The sequence below is a fragment of the Sabethes cyaneus genome, chromosome 3 (genome assembly GCF_943734655.1).
Source record: "Sabethes cyaneus chromosome 3, idSabCyanKW18_F2, whole genome shotgun sequence".
Classification (NCBI taxonomy): domain Eukaryota; kingdom Metazoa; phylum Arthropoda; class Insecta; order Diptera; family Culicidae; genus Sabethes; species Sabethes cyaneus.
The window spans coordinates 155,693,161-155,720,263 of NC_071355.1; the positions used below are offsets into that span (position 1 = coordinate 155,693,161).

Below are 27,103 nucleotides of genomic sequence, written 5' to 3' on the forward strand. Positions count from 1 at the left end.
TGATGGTAGGTAATCGATGTCAGAGAGAACAGTTGCGGAGGGACGATAGTGGAAGTGGCGACAACGAAAAGCGTGAGAGGCAAAGGCTTCGAGAGCAGGAACGCCAGTTGCGTGAAGAGCAACGGCGTCACCGGGAAATACGATCTCGCCAGCATAGAGAGGAGCAACTGCTATGCCGCGAGCGAGTAAAACTAGCACTCGAAAGCACTCGCACTCGCATTGAAAAGAAAAAAGCTGAATTACTGCATATTGAACGCGAACGCCAGAAGTTGGAGCAGGAGGAGATCGAGCTTGAGCGACTAGGACTGAAACGTCACAGCAAAGGAAGATCAATTAAAGACAGGTTTTGGAACATACGCAAGTAGTCTATTTCAACGGCCGGTGACAAAGTTTGCGGTGCCAGAAATACGAAGCGTGAACTCTAGTCTACAGTAACCTGTGCAAGAGTTACTGGGGGGAGCTGTTGTGGCACCGGGGCACCTGCCACTAAGTCATTGGTGAATCAACGTCAATACAAATACAATCATATAGGGAAATGACTGTGACCTAGACAACAAAAACTAACACCGTGGTTCTAGTGAGGTAAACAAAACAAAATTAGTATAATGAAAAATTGAAAGTAAAAGTTGAAATTGAAATTAAAATAAAAATAGCATTAGGCTAATACTGTCTCCGCTGGGGTAGTGCTAGGGAGCGGATTCACAAGTATAACGGAAGAAAAGTGAGTAGAGTGAAATAAATACCAAATCGTTAGTAAATAGACAAATTCTGTGCAGCAAAATCAACCAACCGGTAACCTGCAGATCGGTTCTAAGATTGCCATTTAAATTGAATTGATTTTAAATTTAGTGGAATCACTTGGCCCTTTCGGCAAGACGTAAGTACGATTCTAAAATAACGATTTAGTTGATTATCTATGTGAAATTAATATTTGTAACGAAGGTTGATGATCAGCGGAGCGTGACGCGGCGTGTCCGATAGAAGATAGATCGTGAAAAACTATTCATGTAAGAAAATGTACCTTTAACTATTTGAAAATATTAAATAAAATTTATTTTAGTTTTAAGCTGCAAAATAAAAGGCTGCTCTAAAAATTTAGTTCGCCCACGACCCGAACAGAGTGATAGGATCGTTGTTTCCTCACTCCATAAGAAGTTTGTAGCCAAGAATAGGCCATTTTTTCGCGATTGAATAGTTTTCGCGACAGTAAATTGTCATCGTGGATCGTGGCAAGGATAGTTCCAATAAAGTGCCACCAAGCTGTGCCCGGTGATCCGGAAAAAGAACGTAGATCTTCACCAAGGCAGGAACGTTGTTGCCTGCCCCGGGAAGAATCAGCCAGTTTAACCCACCTCGTGTCATTGATTAATAATAGTTCGTCCACGAAAGTTGTTACGAAACGGCTGGGCGGTTTCGCTCAGTGTGAGTTCGGTACCGCCCGTAACAGTCATTCTGACGGTACATAAACGTCACACGGAAAAATGTCAGGCAGCATTACCTCGTGGCTCGAACTGTCACATGGAGCATAATTCCATTGTGCTAAAAGTAGAGTCAATAGCCAGTCGCGTTTGTCTTAAACCTAAAGCCTTAAATCTAAAAATAAACTAAACTTACTTAAATAAAATTGAATTATAAACTATTTTGATTTGAACTAAAGTGTTTGCGTTAGTCAATTACTATTGATCGCTTAGGTAACTATGAAAACCATGCAATTTATCCTAAACTAAGTGAATACTTATACCCTTACTTATACTTAAACTAATTATAGAGATAAAAGCTAATAGTACGGCAAACAGTACGGTTCTTAAAGCTAAAAGTACAGCTAATTCCATGCAAGTTAATTGAATAAATAGTTAACGAAGAAGAAATCGTTTCGGATAAAAAACGGAAGAAAATACGAAATGTAAGCGAAAATTGTACCACATAAAATCCATTGTAAATTATCTCAACAATACATTTCAGCCTTGAAGCTGCGTAAAAGCTGCTATCTGGATCTATTCACTTCCCCATCCGAACAATCTTCAAGGATTTCCTATCGACGAGATGGATGTAGCGAAACATTGCGCGAAGTGCGATCGTCCGGACACGGCGGATAACCTAGTCGGATGCGATACGTGCGAAACCTGGATGCACTACGGGTGCGCACAAGTGACAGATTCCATCGCCGAGGAGAATCGTAGTTGGAAATGTGATCAATGTCGTGATGCAGAAACATCCCAGTCTCGGGTGTCGTTCGGTCGCTCAGCTTCAAGCAAGCGCTCATCTAGGTTAGATCTCAGCCTAAAGATGATAGAAGAACAAAAGGAGATGGAAAAGAGGAGAATCTTGGAGGAAGAAGCTGCTCAAGCAGCCGCTAGGAAGAAGCTAGCCGAAACGGAGGAGAAGTTTATGAAGAAAAAATATGAACTTCTGCTGATAGAGGCTGATGATTCGGAAGGCGCAGAAACGAGATCAAGACTGAGTAGTCGAGCTGAACGTGAAAAAGTTAAGACGTGGTTAAGCGAGCAGGAAGTCAGCACAGCACATCGAGTAAAAGTAGTGTCATCCAGTTGCATTCCGCAAACGTCCGCAGCTTCAGAAATAGCTCAACAGTCTACAGCTCCAGCTTCTAGTGTATTAAACCGAATCGTGCCGCATGTTGCCGTTGTCGAGCCACCGGCTCCCATGTCAGCTTCCACCCCGAACTCGGTTGAGGGTTCCAGAAACAAGGAACATCCCGTTGCAGCGACTGTTCCGCAATCTGCAATTCCGGTGAGATCGAGTGGAGATTTCGTTTCACACACTGAAATTACTCTTGACATTCCCCGAAGACCACCGGTAAGTTCATCGTTGACTAGATGTAATTCCTCTATCCGGATCAATTCCTGCGTTCCGATGGATGCCGGCAGGATCAACCGTAGCGCCCCTCCTTCGATTGTCGAATCACACCCCGCGCGCAGTCGCTGTCACCTACCAGAACCGATTGTAAATAATATTCCAATAAATATAAGTCAGGCATCGGGATGTGTCGATATCGCAGTCGTGTGTCAGTCTAGTAGAGGCCCAATGTTACATGATAGCATAGTAGGGACAAGTGCACCAGTAGTCAGTACTATAAACCATATGTATCCACCTATGTCAAATTACAATACTACTTTCTCAACGGTCTCCTCAACGCTAAGTCAACAGTGCGTAACGAATGGTCCAGTGCAAATAGTAAATAGTTCTAGTGCGTACAATAGCATAGCTGTTCCACAGTATGGCGCTATTAATTCTGGTGATTTAGTAGACGAGAATCCACAAAGTTTGCAGAATTCTGTTCCCTTTGTAACAATGCAAGCATCTCGACCAGTGTTTAACTCCGGTTGTCAATCAACGTGGGTTAATAATAATATAACCAGTGCGAGAGTCGGTGGGACCAGCAGCGGGATACAGTCGGTACCCATAGTTTCATCGCATGGAGATGGAATATTCGCCAATTGTGGTGGTGTTTCAAGGTTTGCCAACCAGTTGGTACCATCTGCATACATCACCGCCCCACACCAAGTTGGGTTACAGGCTACCCAAGCATGGCCAGGTCAAAGTTCGTTCTATACACAGTCACAATCACAGCCGCAGCAGCAACAGTCCGCTGCATCTGTGCGAAGTGGACCATCCAGCGAACAGATAGCCGCGAGACAAGTGATGCCACGAGAACTGCCAAACTTTTCGGGCGACCCTCAGGATTGGCCACTATTTTACAGTTCGTTTTACAATTCAACAGTGGCTTGTGGATATACTGACTCGGAAAACTTGGCGCGGCTACAGCGCTGTTTAAAGGGTAACGCGTTAGAAGCTGTTAGAACCCGGTTACTAATGCCAGACTCGGTGCCGTTCGTAATTGATACACTGAAACGGCTGTACGGCCGGCCGGAAATTCTGATACACTCTCTCCTCCAAAAGTTGCGAGCGGCACCTGCGCCGAAAACTGACAACCTACAGTCGCAAATTAATTTCGGTCTCGCGGTACAAAATGTTGTGGATCACATGTCTATCGCCAATCTTACGGATCATCTCTGCAATCCCACGCTGCTTCATGAGTTGGTGGAAAAACTGCCACCCCAAATTAAAATGCAGTGGTCGTACTACAAAAACAAATGCGCTAGTGTCAATCTGACCGCCTTCAGCGCTTTTATGTCGGAACTCATGGTAATGGCCTCGGATGTTACCCTTCCAATGGACGCTCTCGCCCTAAGTTCGAAGCCCGGAAGATCGGGCAAGGAAAAACCGAAACTGTATGTACATTCCGATGAACATCGGGAGAGGAAAACCGTAGCAGCAGAGCAACACCTGGCTCAAACAGAACGAGCAAAGAAGGCCTGTATCTACTGCGCAAACGAACATCACGAGATCGCAAGCTGTAAGCAATTTAAAGCACTGGATATCGATGGTAGATGGAAAGTAGTTAAGCAGAAAAACTTGTGCAGGAGCTGCCTCGTACCACATCGGAAATGGCCATGTCGCACAAGAAAGGAATGCGGAGTGAACGGGTGCAGGATACATCATCACATACTTCTACACTCGCCAAACAGTTCGGCCGATACTTCGAACGGCTCCGGGAATGCAAGTACCGTTGTACATCAAAATCTTCATCGTTCGACGTCGTATTCCTTATTTCGATATTTACCAGTAACTATATATGGAAACGGTAAACAAGTCAGTACTTACGCGTTTCTGGATGAGGGGTCTAGTTCCACGCTTTTAGAACGCAGTATTGCGTTGGCTCTTGGTATTAAGGGACCACCTGATGGCTTCTGCTTAAGCTGGACAGGAAATATTTCAAGGGAGGAGAAGGAATCCGAACGTGTTAGCGTGGTGATCTGTGGTGACGGCAAGCAGTTTAAGCTCCATAATGTGAGAACAGTGCAGCAGCTCCAGTTACCAGCGCAGACGATGTGCTATGAGGATTTGGCTCGTACTTATCATCATCTAAAGGGTCTTCCAGTTCGAAGTTACACGGATGCAATTCCGGGTATTATCATCGGAATAGAACATATCCGGCTACTAACTGCCTTGCGAACGCGAGAGGGACGTGATAACGAGCCGGTAGCTACAAAAACACGCTTGGGCTGGTGCGTATTCGGTAGAAGCTCCAACAACGGAGACGGGATGCAGCAGTTGAATCTACATCTCGTGGGTGAAGTATCAAACCGCGAACTGCATCAGTTAATGAAGCAATTCTTCACAGTCGAAGGGTCCAGCGTTACCGTGAAGCCAGAGTCAGAAGAAGACCGACGAGCGCGGCGAATAATGGAAGCTACAACTCGTCGTGTTGACAACCATTACGAGATAGGGCTACTATGGAGATACGATAAGCTATGCTTTCCGAACAGTTACCCGATGGCACTGCGGCGGTTACAAGCGTTAGAGAAACGGCTAAGTAAGGATCCAGTGTTAGCAAAAGTGAGGGAGAAGATAATGGAATACGAAGCGAAGGGATATGCTCATCGCATTACGCCGGAAGAGCAGAGCTCTACGGATCCCAGTAAAGTCTGGTACTTACCCTTGGGAGTGGTCCAGAACCCAAAGAAACCGAATAAGTTGCGGTTAATATGGGACGCTAAAGCACGAGTAGGAGGAACATCGTTTAACGACATGCTGCTAAAAGGTCCGGACCTCCTTGTATCTCTGATGGAGGTATTGTTGCGCTTCAGACAGCGGAACATTGCGGTGGTAGGTGATATTAAGGAAATGTTCCACCAGATCCGGATACGGGATGATGATAAACAGGCCCAGAGATTCATATTTCGACAAAGTCCAGAGATAGAACCCCAGGAGTATGTTATGGACGTAGCAACCTTCGGGGCATCGTGCTCGCCAAGTCTGGCACAATTTATAAAAAACAAGAACGCATCGGAGTTTGCTGGAGCCTTTTCGAGGGCGGCGAAAGCTATAACGCAAAACCACTATGTGGATGATCTTCTAGATAGCGTAGACACCGAAGAGGAGGCCATCCAGCTAGTCAACGAAGTAAAGCACATACATCTTCAAGCAGGATTCGAGATTCGCAACTTCTGTTCCAATTCAGTCGGAGTCCTGGCGAGCATTGGAGAACCGGTAGCGCGTCGACAAATATCCATGAACTTGGAAAAATCCCCAGAATCAGAGCGAGTCCTTGGATTGATCTGGAAGCCAACGGAGGATGTTTTCACGTTCGACATAAACAGTATGAAGGAGGAGATAAAGACGCTGATTCACAGCGGAGCTACACCTAGTAAACGGCAAGTTCTACAAACGGTAATGTCCTTGTTCGACCCACTGGGGCTGATAGCGCACCTCGTTGTCCATGGGAAAATACTCATGCAACAGATTTGGAGAACCGGAACAGAATGGGACGAGCTCATTGCGGAAGAATTGTGGGACGATTGGAGACTGTGGTGTCAGTGCCTGCAGCGTTTGGACGAAGTGAAGGTACCTCGTTGCTTCTTCAAAGGGGTAGGCATTACTACACTCAAAGATGCGGAAGCCCACCTGTTCGTAGATGCTAGTGAGATGGCTTGTGCATCGGTTCTGTATCTTCGCTTCATGGACAACGGTAAACCCAGATGTGTCCTAGTAGCCGCGAAAACGAAGGTCGCCCCGCTGAAACCACTTTCCATCCCGCGTCTTGAACTTCAAGCGGCAATGATCGGAACAAGGTTGATGGATTCCGTTCTAAACGCTCTAGATATTCAAATTACCAAGCGCTTCTTGTGGACTGATTCGACAACGGTCCTCTGCTGGTTGCGATCTGATAGTCGGCGCTACCATCAATTCGTTGCCTTCCGGGTAGGAGAAATCCTCACCTTAAGCAGTGTTGATGAGTGGCATTACGTGCCATCGAAGAAGAACGTCGCTGATGTCGCCACAAAATGGAAAGATGGACCAAGCTTCGATCCGAACCATCCGTGGTACAATGCTCCGGAATTCCTATACCAAGCGCAGGATCAGTGGCCGTCGGAACCGCTCCAGAGTCAGGCGGAAACGGAAACCGAACTACGTGCCGTGTTTCTCTTCCACGGTACGGTGCCTTATGAGCTATTGGAAATGTCTAGGTTTTCGAAATGGAACCGTCTGTTGAGAGCTACAGCCTACGTTCTACGAGCCGTGCGGAGATTCAAGGGAGAAAAACCTGTTAAACCAGATCATCTAACACAGGGCGAGCTGTACAATGCAGAAAACCTAATATGGAGACAAGTGCAAGCTGGGACGTACCCGGATGAGTACGCAATCCTACGGCGTAATTTAGCGAATCCCGCAAGTCCGTCTCAAATCCCGAAGAACAGTCCACTATACCGCCTTTCGGTATTCCTAGACGAGCGAGGCGTCGTCCGAATGAATAGTAGAATCTCCACCGCGCCTTCTGTGCCGTATGACATGCAGTTCCCAATTGTGCTACCAAGGAAGCACCCGGCAATACGTCTTCTAACAGAGGACTACCATCGCAGGTTTCTCCACAGTAATGGCGAAACAGTTTGCAACGAAATGCGTCAACGATTCCTTGTGCCAGGATTACGTATTCTGATTCGTCAGGTGGCGAAGCAATGTGTGACTTGCCGTGTTAGAAAAGCTGTACCAGCACCGCCTATGATGTCAGCTCTACCAAAAGTCCGCGTAACAGGGATGGTCAGGCCATTCACCCACACTGGCGTGGACTATCTGGGACCAATACAGATCAAACAGGGGCGCAGTTTAGTGAAAAGGTGGGTTGCATTATTCACCTGTCTCGCGATTCGGGCTGTGCACCTGGAGGTAGTGCATAGTCTGTCTACGCAGTCGTGCGTGATGGCTATCAGGCGTTTCGTGGCTCGACGTGGTTCCCCGGAAACCTTTCACAGCGACAACGGGACAAACTTCGTGGGCGCGAGCAACCTATTGGCAAACCAAGTACAGAACATCCATGAGGACTGCGCCGTAACTTTCACGAACGGTGAGACAAGCTGGCTGTTCAATCCGCCATCCACACCCCATATGGGTGGCTGTTGGGAGCGCATGGTGCGCTCCGTTAAATCCGCTATATCTGCCATTGCGGATCATCCCCGACATCCTTGCGATGAGGTATTCGAGACAGTCGTGATTGAAGCTGAGTCGATCATTAACTCCAGGCCTCTGACGTACATCCCGTTGGAGTCAGCAGAACAGGAGTCTCTCACACCTAATCACTTTTTGCTCTTCGGTACGAAAGGCATCACTCAACCGGGGATACCTATTAAGGCGGAGGAAAATAGCTTGCGGGACAGTTGGCGTCTCGCACAGTACTTAGTGGACCACTTCTGGACTCGGTGGATACGGGAGTACCTCCCAACTATAACGAAGCGTACCAAATGGTTTGAGCCGGTTAAGCCATTGAAAACCGGTGACCTTGTACTGGTGGTTGAGGATAGTAAGCGGAATGGCTGGTTAAGAGGCAGGATCGTAGACGTGATTAAGGCGGCGGATGGACAGGTTCGGCGAGCAGTTGTACAGACTAAAAACGGAATGCTCAACAGACCTGCGGTAAAATTAGCACTCCTCGATATTCAGTTGCCTGTAGACGGTCCGGAACTACACGGGCAGGGGGATGTTACGAAACGGCTGGGCGGTTTCGCTCAGTGTGAGTTCGGTACCGCCCGTAACAGTCATTCTGACGGTACATAAACGTCACACGGAAAAATGTCAGGCAGCATTACCTCGTAGCTCGAACTGTCACATGGAGCATAATTCCATTGTGCTAAAAGTAGAGTCAATAGCCAGTCGCGTTTGTCTTAAACCTAAAGCCTTAAATCTAAAAATAAACTAAACTTACTTAAATAAAATTGAATTATAAACTATTTTGATTTGAACTAAAGTGTTTGCGTTAGTCAATTACTATTGATCGCTTAGGTAACTATGAAAACCATGCAATTTATCCTAAACTAAGTGAATACTTGCACCCTTACTTATACTTAAACTAATTATAGAGATAAAAGCTAATAGTACGGCAAACAGTACGGTTCTTAAAGCTAAAAGTACAGCTAATTCCATGCAAGTTAATTGAATAAATAGTTAACGAAGAAGAAATCGTTTCGGATAAAAAACGGAAGAAAATACGAAATGTAAGCGAAAATTGTACCACATAAAATCCATTGTAAATTATCTCAACAATACATTTCAGCCTTGAAGCTGCGTAAAAGCTGCTATCTGGATCTATTCACTTCCCCATCCGAACAAAAGTAATCACCCTACGACCGTAGTTTTCGTCGTGGAAGCAGTCTAGACTCCACAAAAAGAACCGACTGTTTTACGTGCGTTGGTTGAGCAGCGACCTCATCGACCTCGTGCCAACTGGTAACGGTGTCGCTACGGAGCCGGAGTTCTCATCGATAGTCCGGCAAATTGCCACGTGTCAGCGGCCATCGGAATTTCGTCTACTGTGAGCTGCAGCTCGTTCATAGTACCGGGTGGTATTCCCCGAGATAGCCATCGATAATTATCATTGTTCGACCAGTGTGTAGGTTAACCAGATTGTTCTTTGTTCCGGGCAGTAAGCCCTGGAAAAATACGTCATCGATGAGTTCCCTCTTCGTCTGCGAGCACGGTGGACAGAGCGAACGTTATACTGGAAGAGCTCTGATCATCCTTATAAACCCGCTACAGGTATGATTTGCGCTCTCCCTCTCTCGCATTCCCGTTCCTGTCATCAGTTCCTGACGGCCGCAACGAGTTTCACCGTTTAGTTAAATATAAATATTAAAATGAATTCTTGCATTGTATAATTCCTGCTTTCTACTGAGCCTTGTCTATCTTGTCTTGCATGTGCATCTAATCTATGAGTTGTCGGTTGCATCCAGGTAAGTTAGCGGGTTGTGAGTCCTCCCAAATAGCAGTGTGAAAGCCGACCCTAGAATCTAAAGCGCGACCAAACTAGCCGCTTGTTACACGAGAAGAAAGAAAAGAACAGGTAGATCGAACGATTTGCGTTACAAAATTGAAATTGCTATTACCTGTGCAACGCGCGGGGGCGCATCGAGCAAATTGTCCCGGTCCGGAATGCTCTATCTTGGTTGTTGGATGTTGGTTGCTTCAGTTGGTTGGGCAAACTTTTGGCTTTGACCTGCTCAACCAGTTGCACGCGGAACGTTGTCTTCCTTGACGGCAACAACTCGGTCAACTGTAATGGCGACAAGCGTATTACAGTCTTTCTTCGCTCGGGATTGTAGTTGCAGTTACGGTAGACGGAACAAGTTAGTAACTGCTTCCGACGAAGAAAGGTCTTGGTGGCAGAACGTCGAGGCCAGACGGAACGTCCGGCAATAAAGTTGCGTGAGTGCGATTTGAGGCACGTCTCTATCTGCGGCAGTAGTGCGAGCATAGCCTCGTATGCAACGTCTACGTTGCCAACAATTTTTTCAGCAGGTGTGTCATTGCGGATTTCACTGCGACCTCCCCAAGGCCGCCGAAATGTGGTGTTCGGAGGGGGGTATTAGCTTCCACTGGATCTCGTTTTCAGATCACCAGTTGAAGAGTTGACTACGAAATGCTTCCTAGACCTCCAGCAAGTGACAAATACTGTGGACAATTTTCAAAGCACTTGAAAGCGTTCATGTTGTTTCAATAATATGAATGAAAATACTGTGCGAGTATCAAAGTGACTGGTTGAGATCGCGATCGTGCAGAATAAAATTCGTCTAATAGTGGAATATTCGCACTTTTATTTATTGAAAACTATATCATTTGGAAGTTATCACTACTCGCATTTTGAATTCTCTCAAGAACTACTGAAAATTAAAGTGATATATATAATAAATCTGAAATAACTTTTTGGATTCATTGAGAGTTAAATCAGAGACCATTGTTTCGAATGTGATCTAAATTCCACACAAGGAACACAAAAGCGTCGCGTCGGTACTCACTACTGTGCTACTTGTCTTTGTGTTGCTGGAATATTGCGAACTGTGATATCAATTGGTACAAGTGCATTGAGTGACAATCTACATAGAGTGGCGTCGTAACACTCCTCCTGGTGTTAATGCAAACTATCCACTATGACTAAACGTAATAAAAATAAACGACAATTGAGTGATTCTCCGGGTGAAGTAGAAGTTCAGTGTAACAAACAAACTAAAATGCTCACGAGGAATTCAGCTCGAGATGATGTGTATGATGGTCCTGCTTCGTCCGATGATGATGTGGGAAGTATCTCATTACATGACTTACACAAGCTAATCAGAAAAGATATTCTCAACGCTAGTGATAAAACTCATACGAGAATCGATGAAATTTCGGTTCAAATTAAACAGTCTGTGGAAAAGCTAGAAAATGAAATGGAAAGCATCAAAGCATCTCAACAGTTCATTTCCGAAGAGTTTGATGCTATAAAAGCAGTAATTGTCAACCAGAAGGAAGATATTGTATCACTGAAAAATGATGTAAAAACAATCAAAGCTGACTGTGCCACTAAACAACAAAATCTGGAAGAATTAAACTATGAGCTGAATGTCCTGAAGCAAGCAAACCTAGAAGGACATCTATTAATCGCAAATGTGATCAAAGCTGCAGAGGAGAATTTGGGTCATCTTCTGCAGACAATTTTTGCACGGTTGGACATCAATTGCGGTGCTGAAAATATCCTGAATGTAAGGCGTTTGTCATCGACGAATCAAAGTGGAATTCAGCCGATATTAGTACGGTTTGCAAGCACATTAATGAAGGAAAATATTATGAAAGCAGCTCGTCAACGTTCTGTCAACTGCGATGAAATCGGTTTAGGTGTAAAACAACGTATCTACTTCAATCATTATCTTACACCTGCAAATCAGCGTCTCTTGAGAGCGGCTCGTAAATATAGTAAACAACATAACTTTAAATTCGTATGGTATGCAAATGGTGAAATATTCTTACGGAAAGATGAAAATTCAAGAGCATACAAAATTACCGATATTCGCGATCTGTCTGGATCGAACTGAATCCGGAGTGTTAGTTGTACAATTATCTAATAAATATAATTATTGTATTAATCAATGGATTATTGTCTAGATTTAGCAAATGAAATTGATATTGTTCATAACTCTTGTATAACTGAACTATCCAATATGAATTTGAACATTCTTCACTTAAATACAAGAAGTTGTCGAAATAAAATGGATGATATAACACAAATGATATACGATATGAAAAAAACCATACATGTGATTATATTTTCTGAAACATGGTTGTATAAGGAAGAGATTTGTAACATCGTTGATTATACCGCTTATCACAGTTGCCGAGAAGACCGGGGTGGAGGAGTTTCTATATTTGTGCTCAATAATCTGAGAAGCCAATTGGTTATGGAACAAAACTATGATGTCAACAATTTTCTAATAATTGAATTACTGGACTTTAGGATAAAATTGATGGCGGTATATAACCCTGGAAGAAATTTTAGAATGAAAACCAGAATATACATAAAGTACGAAAACTTCCTTAATGATTCTTTTGCGCAAAATTTTCAGGATTGTAGTAGTTTCAATCAGCTTACTGAAAAATGTACTCAAATTGTTAATGCAAATAAGCAAGAAATAACCCAAAATAAATCGTTCAGTATACGTAAACCGTATATAAATCCAATGCTAATGAGAGAAATCCAGAAGAAAAATTAATTATACAAGAAATACAAACAAGCTCCAATGAATTCTGAAATAAAAAGCGAATTATTCAGAAAATATGCAACTGAACGAAATAGATTAAGGAACAAAACAAAAGCAGCTAAAGAAAACTTCTATAAATCAAAAATAATAAGTTGCGGTAGTAATGCAAAAAAAACTTGGGATTTGCTAAAAGAAGTTCTATTTGAACAAAAAAATGCCAATGTAACACATCAAACGCTAACTATTGTGCAAAACGGCGTTCTGTTACCTGATGATAAAGCCATTGCTAATTATTTTAATAACTACTTTATCGATGTTGGGCAACTCACCATACCGAATTATATAACGGGTGATTTTCGTATTTATATGCCACAAGGAATAGATACCGTTTTCAATTTTACTCATGTTCAGGAGTATAAAATATTGAAAATAATAACTGAACTGAATTCAAGCGCAGCCACTGGTCTAGATAAAATATCAGTTAGGTTTTTGCAAAGATGTAAGCAGTCTTTGTCATCAACATTAACAAAACTTGTAAATAGTATGATAAGTTCCACCGTGTTCGAAGATGCACTAAAAATTGCAAGAATAGTACCTTTGTACAAATCAGGAAACAAACAAGATAAAACTAACTATCGTCCGATATCCGTTTTACCAGCACTTTCTAAAATTCCCGAAAAAGTACTCAACGCGCAACTCAAGGAATATCTACTCCAAAATAACTTAATTCACTCAAATCAATTCGGGTTCCTTCCCAAGTCAAGCACTGAATCAGCAATACTGGAGCTAGTTAATTTTGTAATTCGAGGATTGGACGAAGGAGAATTTGTGGCATGCATCTTTATAGATCTAAGAAAAGCATTTGATTGTATTCCCCATGACATTTTAATAGAGAAATTAAGATACTACGGTATCAATAACTCGGCTGTAAGTCTTATGAAATCATACTTATCTAATCGTAAACAAGTATGTTGTGCTAATGACGTTTTAAGTGATCCTCTGTATATTCGTTCAGGAGTCCCGCAAGGGTCAATATTGGGTCCAATTCTATTCAATATTTTCATTAATGATTTATTGAAACTACCTCTCAAAGGAACTCTTCAATGTTATGCTGATGATACTGTTAGTAAATATCGAGCACAGACCCTACATTCATTGAATGAAATAATGCAATATGATTTGAACTTGATGCAACAATGGTTCTCAGCTAATAGAATGTCAGTAAATACTGAAAAGTCTAATTTCATGGTGTTTAGTATGACCAGTAGTACACCTACATTAACTCTAACAATTAATAATTTATCATTAAAACAAGTTCAGGAAACTAATTATCTGGGTTTGATAATTGACAACAGACTAAAATGGCATGGACATATAAAAAGAGTAAAGAATAAAATTGTACCATATATTTTCGCCATTAGAAAAGTACGGAAATGTCTAGGTACTCAAAACTGCTGGCAACTGTACAATGCATATGTCCTTCCACACTTATCTTACCTGGTTTGTGTCTGGGGCTCGGCCTCTAGTACGCAATTGAACATATTAAAAGTGCTACAAAATCGAGTAATCAAAACTATAAAGTGTTTACCAGTTTTGTTTCCAACAAATGCATTGTACACGGTAAAACACTTATCGTTGAATAGTTTGTATACATTTAACTTAATGTATGTTATTTTCAAAATCAAACATGGGATCATTAAAAGTAATATTGAATTAGTACCATACACCGAAATACACTCTCACTCGACAAGAAACCGTGATAGATATTTCACTAATCGACCTCGTACGGAATTAGCGATTAGAAATGTTTTCTATGCTGGAATTATAAGTTTCAACGAGCTCCCATCAAATCTCAAAAATGAAACAAACACTGTTCGCTTCAAAAGAAATTTAAAGTTATATATATTCAGTTTATAAGAGTAAGCTATTAGGGTAAATTTATAGTCTGAGTTAGATTAAGATACTTGCACTATTGATGAATTCGCTTTAAATTTAGCTGGTCACAGTTTTTTGTTAACTTCTCAGCTATGTAATTCAAATAAAGAAAAAAAAAAAAAAAAAAAAAATATAGTTCCACTACCCATCTACCACTTTTCTCTGCAGGCGACCAAACGATGAGATCACTCTCCTGTTCGATGTGATAAACCGTCAAAAAAATCAATCAAATGGCAGACCTCATTACAAAGGTCAAAAACACGAGGTTAATCCATTGAAATGCTCAATGTCCAATCTACTGAAATCCGCCAAAATGACTAGAGACACTGCAGTGTCAAATATAGTTTGAAAATTTTTCACAAAGGCTTCGCGTGAAGCAAACACATAAAATTATAAGCCAATAAAAAACAGGTTAGGTTGAAGATATAACATTTAACATAATTGTAATTAATACTTGTTTAATCAAAGAAAATATCAATCGTTCGTTTGCTGAAAGTCTGCAACTGCATTATCTCTGAAATAATACTTTTGCGGTACGTCTAAATTTGGTTCCTGTTTACATTTTGTTGATCAGTAAATGCTTATACTAGTACATGCTCGCATAAAATTTAATTACTGGGACGTTGTTTAAAGTTCGCAATCAATAAAGGTAAACCTAATATGTATTGAAAATGATGTTTGCTTCATATTGCTTTCGCCTTATAGAAAAACAGAAGTATTTCAGTGTAAAACAGCATCAAGCTGAATTTCACAGCTTGCACCATATTTTGGACATGCAGTCAAAAGGATTAATTTAAATGATATTGAATAGATACACCCATCAAATCGTGTTGTTGCGCTTAATGCGCTTTAAACAAAGCGACGACCAACTCGCCGCCGTTATAGAACCCAAGGGAGTTCTGCTCCGAAATAGGTAAACACGTGCAGAACAGGGGCACGAAATGCGAACCAGAGAAGACAGCAAAAAGGACACCTGCTCTGTTGAACCATTGTCATTATTATAATGGGAAGTAATTTTACAGAAGTACCATCAATGAGATCATTGAAAAAGCTTAAACAACCGAGGGAAGAAATGTTTCTGAGCGATGAGCAACAAAATAATAGATTTTTTAAACGCATTGTTGTGACCATTCAGTTTAACGAAATCTATCATAGTATCCTGCTATGCACATTAATCTATTTGTTCAAATTTAATATTTTCGAAATTATTTTTATTTAGTCATTACAACCATATAAATTTCTAAGCATAATCTAAGATACAAAATACCACCTAATTAATTTTCAACTTCTTTACATAGCTCCAAAACCAACGACAGTATCTGCTGATCCGTGAAATTAAAATATTATTTCCACGAAAAACTCCGCAAACCATGCGTCGTCATTTTTCCACCTTCATTCAAGCAAAATAAATCTCGTTAGCAAATTATAAAAATTGCATTAAGCCTGAGCTACCCAGACCCGGCAATAATAATGATTTTTTCCCCAGTCCAATACAGGACAAATTCCCTCGGGAAACTTTCACTTTTCACTTGTCAACTTGGTGCGGAGAAAATTTTATAGACTGCCTGCCAAGTCGACGAGCAGCGCAGCGCGGTAGCCGCCGGAAATGGTGCGTGAGACTCGGACCGGAAAAGAAAACTCATCGGCTAGAACTGTTTTTAATACCAAACAACACAATCAACAACTGCTGTCGAGCCAAGGGAAATTTTCAAAATAAATATGTGCTCGCAATTTGTGGGTGTGTTCAGTTTACAACTCCAATTGATCCTGCTTTCACGTCCGTTCCCTTCAACCAGCTAGAATATTTTCGAAATCATTTCAAACTAATTACGAATTCAACAGAAAATTAGCGATAAAAAAATTTGTTACCAAATATTTATTATTTAAAGTGAATGTTGATATACCTTTAAAACCAAAATCAAAAACTCGGAACGGTGACCACTAATCATCACCAAACCAATGAGCCGTACGAAGAGTTCGCAAGGGAATTCAACATCGTTAATTTCCTTTGGATTTTCTCTTCTTCGCATTTAATCAAACGGTCCTCCCGGTCATGGCGATAAACGAGCATTACGATGCTTTGGATTAGCCTACTCGCGGCACTAGAACTTTCCACTCGTTCATCCTACGTTCTCCATGCCATCGCCATCGCCGCCAGAACTCACAGATGCTGCGAATGTTTCTGTCCGGCGGGCAAATCGCTGTTCTTCATTGCGTCCCGTGTCGAAGATAACAGCAATCGAATGCAGCGAAGAAACAGCAAAGGTTAAGAAACGGAACCGTTTTGCTTCCTTTGTACTGTGTTCCTTCGAGCAATGCGGATCCGGTGGAGTGGCACATCTCGGCCTTCATAAATTACGGTCATTATGGATATTTTCTGAAAATTATAAAATTATTTTAATGATGATATTCCAAGTTTTAAAGCAATTATTTTTTATGGAGAAGAGAAAAAACTCTCTTTCGTCTGAGGTGAATCGAAGGCTTTTTCCGACCTGCACACTGATGCCTACCTACTACAGGGGTGTATTCATTATGTTTTGAGTAAAATTACTTCTGAAACTTCAAAGCATACCGAGGAAAAATGCTAAACACCTTGACTCATCTCACGTGTTAACGTTAAAAAATCTATTCCTACTTTAAACCAAGTTATATGACTATCAGTTGACGACGAAATGTCATTAAAATTTACTCCTTCCCCCAAACAAAACAATCCGGCACATATTGTGACCAGTGATTCAGTAAACTTTACCAACTTTATGTTTACTCAGTCTGCTAAAGATGAAAGTTATTCCACTCTTCATCTATCTACAGCCGAAGAACAGCTTGGAGTTCGTCCCGATAAAAATTTAATTAATGATTAAAGTTTTCGCACTCTTTCTTAAACTTACACAAGTGAAACATTGAGGTGAGTTTGCGCTTCTCAAAGGGGAAAAAAGTCTACGAAGTCAAACGTGAGCGAAGAAAAACGGGATCAACTGGCATAATTAGTTATGTTTAAAACACAAAAGATAAGTGCTGCCATGTTACCTCGGTACTGGTCTCAAAGAGCCGGAGGTGGTAATTATTTTTATCGATAATAAGTTGAACCTTGTGCACTGATGGCAGCGTGGCGGCTGTGACGATTTTATGTACTGAGTTCAGTCTTGAATCTTCGGTAGGCCAAACTTTGCTCGCAATTAATTAAACAAACAGCAGTTCGGAAAGTTTTCTGCAACCATGTCCTATAGCGGTCAGCCGCGCTTATCGTCGTGATTACGATTAATAGTGGACTATTAACTGTTTGAAATGTTTACGCGCATTTCAAAGGATTTACGACTTTTGACAATAATTTATTTGACTTGGTTAGCTACTAGATGTGCTGAAAAATATTTGCTTTTTTCTCGGTGTAGGGTATTGTCAACACAGTGACAATTTTCCATCTATTGTGCCAGTGTCCATTTAATATGGAGAGAATGTTATAAATGTCAGGAAAACGACTTTAGTAAAAACCACGAGTTTCATGTTTTTCGTTGACAATCAATTCAAATAATTTCTAAATACATGAGATCATAGCGATTCCTCAATAATTTAAAAATTTGCACTGAAACAAAACGTTCAGGGAAATTATTGTTCATAATAACATATGAAAGAGATGCTGTAAATGTATTCTATGTTCTTGTCCTGGTGTATCGATATCGGTGAAAAGTTATTACTTTTTAATGTCGTTTTAAAGTAATTGAACATGTTTGTGGCCGAAACTTAATTTTATTATTATATTCTTAAAGGTCGAATTGGGTATTTTAATTTTCCCAAAAAAGTGAAAAATACTTTATACCACTAAAATATCCAATTGTTTATGACTATATTGAGTAAATTGTTGAGTTTTTGTGCATGTTTTCATTCTTGTGTCTCCTTTCTAACCAGCCAAATATAAGATAAACGTTGCATAACAACAAAGGAGTCATTAACACGGAATCACCGAAATAGTTGTGAATCTTTATCTTTGTAATATATTGTCTCTTACAAATGTAAAAAAAACCAGATCCTGACCATACCTATCCCGGAACATTATCCAATCCGAGTCACCCTAATAAAAATAAGTAGAACAAATCAACCCAGCAATCATAAAATGACTATCTCTCTAATTGGATTGCGTCGTCTCCTCTGCTAGCACCGGAGCAAGGTAACTCAAGCAAGATTGATACCGAACGAACGTGGATACGTGGACTGCTACAAATCAGTTCAAAGTGCCGTAGGATAATCGAATAAATTGCTATACCCTGCCTACGCGACCGAGCATCATTTTCCCGCGATCTATTGCCCAGATTTTGTCAGGTCGACCATCCAACTCCTTTGTTTCTGCAAGGGAAAAATGCCTCCGAGGTAAAGCGTTGATGCAAAAGGCTGTTCCGCAGTGTTACGAGCAAAGTGCGGAAAATCAACCAAGGACATTTGTACCACAGTGGGATTTTTAAGATGAGTTTGTGGTAAAAATAGATAATATAATTAATAGAAACGTTGTCATGTAAAGCAACACTAATTATGTTTATTTTTCAAGGTTATCAATAATTTTAAAATGACGATTCCACCTTGTGGCAAAATTAACAGCATCATGCTTTTCCGCTCGGTTGCGAAAGTCAGCACAACCTGTAAGTCGCCTAGGTTGCAAATATCTGGTCGCCACCATCAGATCCACCGGGAGGTGAGATGGTGACAGTCCGATAGGCACAGAAATGCTCCCTCTCAAAAGTAGCGTAACTCATATACTGTATCACATAAACCCGCTAGCGCTTGTGTTGTGACTAAAAATTATAATATTTTCATGTTATAAAATCGCCTCCGGGTAGACCGAAAATATTTTATTATAATATAGAGTCTCTGCCTTATCTACATCTAATCGTATTTTTCATTCTCGGTACGAAACATGTTCTTGAATTTCATTACGGCAACGACGACGACGACGGCGACGGCAACGGCAACCAACGGTGACGATGATGACGATGACGATGCTGATCCCGAAACCCAAATCTACATGCAACTTACCGGGAGCGGCAGCAAGAAAGACAAAAATTGACGTAAAATATTTTTGCAGAGTAAAAATTTACCTAATTCGACTATGAAGGATTTTTATCAAAATGATCCTTTTAAACTTTTCAACCGCAATTGCTACTGACAGAAGTGGCTATCATTTTTTTCGTGTTATCCCTCTCAGGGGTGGGAATGGGCCAACGAAGGTACGAGCCATCTACCGCTTGGTGCGAGCTTTAGCTTTCCCGTGTAGATTGTTTCACTGGCTTTAGCAGATTAGGGATGGTGCGAGTGTGTGTCCTCTCACTTTTGCTGATGAGTAAAAAGTCCGCGGGCCATGAGGGAATGCGAAACGGATCATGCATACTGAAGCGCAGTCAATAAGTTTGTGTTGGGAATGAGACGCCGGTTTCGGTCTCCTAAAGGAATCTCTGTTTACCTGAGGGTATTTGCGTGTCATGTAACTCTGATTAGTTTAAGCACGAAATTCGCCGCAGATTGACGATAAGAATACGGATTGGCAGAAAGCTACAGCCCTGGTTTGCTGCTTCGTCAGTTATACTTTATCCTCTAACAGAACTACAACTTTATGATGAAAAGTGACATATCACAATCGATTTTCCGTTCACCGTACTCGATAAGATAGAGTTACACGTATGAGAGCCAAACAACACAAGCATTCTGCTAAAAGGAGACTTTTTCACACAGATAAATAAGATGAATAGCCACAACCTAATTAATATTAAATAAAATTACGGTTTTGCTTCTAACATCAAATATATGTTATAATATCAAATTAATAAATGTTATCCACATACTTATTAGTTTCGAAAATATGCAAGACATAAGAGATGTAGCAGGCTGGTAAACGGCTGAATAATGCGTACCGTCGGTGCCTTGTGCACGTGTAGGCATAAAATAGACCCTACAGTGGTTCATAGCCGCTTATTCAGCAACTCCTATTCCTACCTCCTCGTGATACCAGCCTGGATACGAGCAACTTTGGTGGAGATCGGGTAACCAACCCCGGTGGAAGCCAAGGTCGTATGATGACAGGAAAGGAGGGCTCTTTTGAGGTTCGTTGGCCCTCCGGCGAAACAGGGGGTTGGTGTAGCAGGCTTTCCAAGCCGTCACCACGAAAAATACTAAAGCACGGAACGAAGAACAAATAAATTCTTACTGGAACAATCGGAATAGACCCACGCGACGAAAACGGACTATGGATTGGAAACTCGGGACGTGGAACAGGCGATCTATCAACTTCCAAGGGAGCGCTCGAGTGCTCTCCGACGTATTGAAGAGCCGCAAGTTCGACGTCGTAGCGCTGCAGGAGGTGTGCTGGAAGAGCTTAACGGTACGTACGTTTAGAGATGGACATACCATTTACCAGAGCTGCGGCAACACACACGAACTGGGTACAGCTTTCATAGTGATGGACGAGATGCGGAAACGGGTGATTGGGTGGTGGCCAATCAATCCTCGAATGTGCAGGTTGAGAATCAAGGGCCGATTTTTCAATATAAGCATCATCAACGTGCACAGCCCTCACCTCAGAAGTACCGATGACGACAAGGATGAATTCTACGCGCAGTTGGAGAGTGAATACGACCGCTGCCCAAAACATGATATCAAGATCGTCATCGGAGATTTCAATGCTCAGGTCGGCCAGGAGGAGGAATACAAACCGGTGATTGGAAGGTTCAGTGCACACCAACGGACCAATGAAATGGGCCTAAGACTTATAGACTTTGCCGCTTCCAAGAATATGGCCGTACGTAGTACCTTTTTCCAGCACAGAATCCATCACAAGTATACCTGGAGGTCACCAAATCAGACAAAATCACAGATCGACCACGTTTTGATCGACATTCGGCACTACTCAGACATTATCGACGTCAGATCCTATCGAAGCGCTAACGTTGACTCGGACCACTACCTAATGATGATCAAGATGCGCCCAAGACTCTTCATTGTGAACACCATTCGGTACCGACGCCAGCCTCGGTTAGATCTCGCGCGGCTGAAGCAGCCAGACGTCGCCGCAAATTACGCGCATTCACTCGAAGCTGCACTGCCGGAAGAGGACGAGCTGGACGAAGCCCCTCTCGAGGACTGTTGGAACACTATCAAAATAGCCATCAGCAGTGTAGCGGAGAGCTCCATCGGGCATGTGGCCCGGAATCAGCGGAATGATTGGTTTGACGATGAATGTAGGAGGGTGATGGATGAGGAGAACGCTGCGCGGGCGGCCAAAATGCACAGTGCAACACGACAGAACGTGGAAAGACACAAACAGAAGAAGATGCAGCGAAACCAAATCTTTCGAGAGAAAAAGCGCTACCTGCCTGGCAGTATTCTGACGGATGATCGGGAGGTGACCGATAGGTGGAAGCAGCACTTCGACGAACACCTGAATGGCGCCCAGGCGGAGAGCCATGGCGGCGGAGAAAGCGATTTCGACGGTGCAACAAACGGGGAAGAGGTGCCAGCCCCAACGACAGGCGAAGTTAAGGAGGCCATCATGCTGCTAAAGAACAATAAGTCAGCTGGAAAAGATGGCATCGGAGCGGAGCTTATTAAAATGGGACCAGAAAAGCTGGCCGTTTGTCTGCACCAACTAATTGTTAGAATTTGGGATACGGAACAGCTACCGGAGGAGTGGAAAGATGGGGTTGGGGGAAATATGGCAAATCCTCCAAAAGGGCCGTGAATACAGAGTTCCCACGCATCATTTATTCGTTGACTTTAAAGCCGCATATGATACCATCGACCGGAAAGAGCTATGAAAAATCATGGACGAGAACAGCTTCCCCAGGAAGCTCATCAAACTGATTAAATCTACAATGGATGGTACGCAGTGCTGTGTTCGGATTTCGGGTGGATTGTCAAGTTCATTCGAATCACACAGAGGGCTTCGTCAAGGTGATGGTCTTTCATGGCTGCTGTTCAACATAGCGCTACAAGGTGTTATGAACCGAGCGGATATTAACACGCGGGGCACGATATTCAACAAATCTAGTCAATTCGTCTGCTTTACCGATGACATGAATATTATCGGCAGAACATCTGTGGCGGTGGCTGAACAGTACACCAGACTAAAGCGCGAAGCAGAAAAGATTGGGTTAAAGGTAAATACGTCTAAAACAAAGTACATGCTGACCAGCGGAACCGAGGCCGAACGACACCGCTTGGGCAGTAGTATATTGATCGACGGCGATGAGTTTGAAGTAGTCGATGAATTTGTCTATCTTGGCTCACTGGTAACGGCGGACAATGATACCAGCCGTGAGATTCGGAGCTCCACAAGCAATAGCGGTCGAGCAGACTAAGTCCTCGTACAAAGTGCACCCTGTACAAGACGCTTATTAGACCGGTTGTTCGCTACAGGCATGAAACATGGACAATGCTCGAGGAGGACCTGCGAGTGCTCCGAGTTTTCGAACGACGAGTGCTAAGAACGATCTTCGGCGGCGTACAGGAGAACGGAGTATGGAAGCAGAGGATGAACCATGAACTCGCACAGCTCTATGGGGACTCAGTATCCACAAGGTGGCTAAAGCTGGACGGATACGATGGGCAGGGCATGTTGCAAGAATGCCGAACAACTGCCCTGCAAAGATGGTGTTCGCCTCAAATCCGGTAGGAACAAGACGACCAGGAGCGCAGCGAGCAAGATGGTTAGACCAGGTGGAGCGAGATCTGGCGGAGAGTACTCGGTGTCCGAGTAATTGGAGAGCGGTAGCCCTCAACCGAGTTACATGGAGAAATTTTGTTCAACAGGGTTTGTCTTAGGACGGCAAACCACCTAATGATGAATGATGAAGAGATGCAGCAATTATGTGGTTTCTATTCTAATTTTCTTTTCCAATCATTACTTACTTACTTAGTTGGCGTTACACGACAAGACTTACGTAACGTAATTCCTCCATCTAATTTAGTTCATAAAAGCTGGTCCGCAGTTTCGCAGGTACACAGTGCTCAGCAGATCTCGCTCCACCTGGTCTTGCCACCACGCTTACTGTGCCCCTCTATGTCTTGTTCTTTCCGGATTCGCATAGCATAGCATAGTTTGACCGCCCGTGAGTTGCCCGCGATTGATCTAGATCAGCTGAGATTGCACAAAGAACCAACAGAATGATGCTTGGGAGTAGCAGATCATTCTCATTGTGCATTTTCTGGTGATCTAATTCTTTGTTATGATCAATAGAAAAGCTGGCCACGTCCACGCAGGTCAATTTTGGAGGGAAAGGAATGTTAGTCCACAAGCAATTGCGGTCGTGCAGACTAACAAGGAAACATCACTATCGGTCACAGGTTTAGAGCTTAACCATATACACCATAATGTAGTCCTGTCGATCCAGAACTTCACTGCCCTGCTCGTATAGGTGTAGCCTATGGAACTTTTTTGAGAAAACTTTACTTGAAATTTGTATGGACAATTGACTTAATGGAGGCGCATGATACATTGTGAGTATCCTAAACGTTTAAGTAACAGATCAAAAAGAAAATGATATTGTTTGTAAAGGATAATTAGATTATGCAACAAGCTTTTCTAAAATCCCTTTTTCGTTCACCTGAAAGTGTTATTAAATTTTTCTCCTCGTTAATTCCGATATACATGTTTGGTGTTCTGAATTAAAACTACAAATGTAATTGAAAAAGCAAAAATTCGTGCAAGATTGTTTTTTGCATGTTGCGTATCTTGATCAAGACAAAATTGCGCTTGTGTATTAAATTCATATGAATGTTCATCAATGAAGACGTTCCGGTACCATGAATACCATGATACCATAAAAACTTTCAAGCCTTGATACCAAAGCATGTCTAGAATTGCCAATACATTGTTTCGCTTTGTCAAGATTGTGATGCCATTGAATTTTATTACATACGTTTCGTATGAGATCCTTAAATAGTCGGTTAATATATATATATATATATATATATATATATATATATATATATATGCCGTTTACAGAACCGAGGTTGAGTCAGGCGGAAGCAAAATGATTTTCAATCTTTTGTGAACGATTTGCGGCTACTCCATTATTTGCTTATAACCGGACCACGAATTAATTTTTAAAACTCTGTCATCTTCAACTATGTCCAATAACACCTCCTTCATCCTTTACTTACTTGACTTTTCTAGCGACAATCTACTTATCGAATCCATGCCGAATTCAGGAGCCGTCTCCCCATTTCTCGGTCTTGGGCTGCCGCTCTCCAGTAGCCCCTAACACCCGCTGCTCTAGCAGCTACGTCAACAGCGCTCATCCAACGGGTACGCGGTCTGTTTTCGCTGGTCTCTCATCCAACATCCTTGCTACGTGACGAGCCCATTTTAGCCTGCCATGGTTTAGTCGCTTCACAATATCCGCATCTTGGTTTACTTGGTAGATTTCTTGATTCATGCGATTCATGATTTGAGACGCGTGTTCGCTGTTTCCACTGTTCTACGGTTAACACCGATGATACCGATGTCGCTCGCAAACGCTAGGAGCATGTGAGATTTCGAGAAGATGGTACCGATTCTCTACACGCTTGCCCTTTCAAAAGTTCACTCCCGACTTTCAAAAGTTCAGCAGGCATGTCATCCTTTCCAACTGCTTTGCCTCTCGCTGCTTTTATAACCTCGTCCAAAGTTAGTGGATCCATTTTTACCTTTGTTATACTATATAACAAAGGTTTAGAAATTGGTCGAAAAACACGAAATTGATCCGAGGCCCGGAGGGCCGAATCACATATACCAATCGATAGAGCTCGACGAACTGAGCAATGTCTGTGTGTGTGTATGTGTGTATGTGTGTATGTGTGTATGTGTGTATGTGTGTGTGCAGCTCATTATCTATCGCCTGTTTCTCGAAGGTGGCTGAACCGATTTGACCGCTGTTACTTTTGTTTGAAAGGTATTATTGCCTAGTATATCACTATTGAATTGCTTTGCGGTCCGACGTTTCGTTTAAAAGTTATAAGTAATAATGTGAAAACTACGTGACACGCGTTTCTCGGGAACTACGCAACCAATTTTAACGATCTTACTACCAAACGAAAGCTCTTGCTATTACTAAACTTTTTACCAAATTTTATTGGAAATGGACAAGCAGTTTAAAAGTTAGCCTTAAAAAACCACTTTCAATAAGGTTCAAATGATCGCCTGTTTCTCAGAGATGGCCAAACCGATTAATGCGCTATTAGCTTTATTTGGCAGGTAATATAGCCGGATAGATCAATATTGAATGGTTTTTTGATTGGTCGTTTAATTTGAAAGTTATGAGCAATCGTATACACCACACCAAAATTAACAATAATTTATAATGATTTTAACCAAGATAATTTACCTGATTTCAATTATTTTAATATCAAACGAGAGATTTTGACACTACGAATGTATATGCAAAATTTCATAATAATTGGTTTTACCGGTAAAAAGATATTAATCCTCGAACGCTTGCGCCAACTTTTGCAACACAGTTACTCGCGCGCAATTAGCCAAAACCAAAGAAAACGCGCGCACTAGAGTTTTGACTAGGAAAACTTGGTTTTAAGTTTATCAAACCTTTGAAAGAGTTTCTTGAAATTGAATGCTCTGTCATTTGGTGGAATTTAAATTTTGATTAATCCCCCTAAAAGTGAAATAAAAAAATTATTTTTCTTCAGTTTCAATATAACACATTGATGTGTTCTGCAAAGTTTTAGAGCATATTATTACAAGAAATTTTGCTGAAGACTGTAACCTTCTATCTCTTCAGCGAAGACAGAGAAATCTTATTTATTGTTTCTGAATTTGTAAAATCAGTTTTTCTAGTTTAGCACTTTTTGTAATTGTTGTATGACTTTTTCATGTATTACAAAGTTATACAAATAGTAAAAATACACAACTTTGCTGAAAATAGTATACCTCTATGTTTGCTTGTTTAGGAACTGTAGAACTTTGATTATAAAAATACCCTGATTTTAACCCCGAATTACTCGACTATTAACTGACGGATACATTTTAAACATTTTACATTTGCTGATAGTTTTGCTACATACAGACGGCATTTTGCCATATGAAGTAACGTGAAAAAATTCCAGTTGGGGCCAATAGCGATACACCTCACATGCTGCTTGCTTCGTTTCTGTGCTGTCGGTTTATGCTGATCTATTTTCCTAACAAATTTAAAGTATTATTACTTTGAATAATTCAGACATTTTGCTCATAACAAGTTTATTGAAGAATATACGTTAGTTAAACAACGATTGGTAAATATGGCATTCAAAAACCTACACATGTTGTTCAGAATACAACAGCGTGAGTAACCGAAGGTTAATAAAAATTGATGAAATTTTTTCAAGAAAACTTTATTGATGTGAATCGAATAGAATGGCATTACAGGAAATTATGCATAGTTCAAAAACCTATAAACTAGACCTTTACTACGCAATGTATATGTTAAAGAATAACATTTCTACTTACAACTCACTTTTACTTGCACTTACCCACATTAGTAACAACTTACTCAGCAATTTCATGAGAAAAAGAACTATCAAAATTTATAAGTGCTTCTATTTTGTTCAAATTTTGTAAGCTTTACAATTTC

The 27,103-nt window shown here is 41.7% G+C and overlaps 1 protein-coding gene across 1 annotated transcript; it reads left to right on the forward strand.

Annotated features, from left to right (window-relative positions):
* Positions 1 to 2,043: 2,043 nt before the first annotated feature.
* On the forward strand, positions 2,044 to 8,634 carry LOC128740305 (uncharacterized). Its single transcript, XM_053835844.1, has one exon. It carries the CDS (start codon positions 2,044 to 2,046, stop codon positions 8,632 to 8,634), a length of 6,591 nt encoding a protein of 2,196 aa, XP_053691819.1.
* The last annotated feature ends 18,469 nt before the right edge of the window (positions 8,635 to 27,103 follow it).

What these genes read in the sequence shown, in the direction of transcription:
- LOC128740305 (XM_053835844.1), top strand. Translation starts at nt 2,044, where the DNA reads ATGGATGTAGCGAAACATTGCGCGAAGTGCGATCGTCCGGACACGGCG.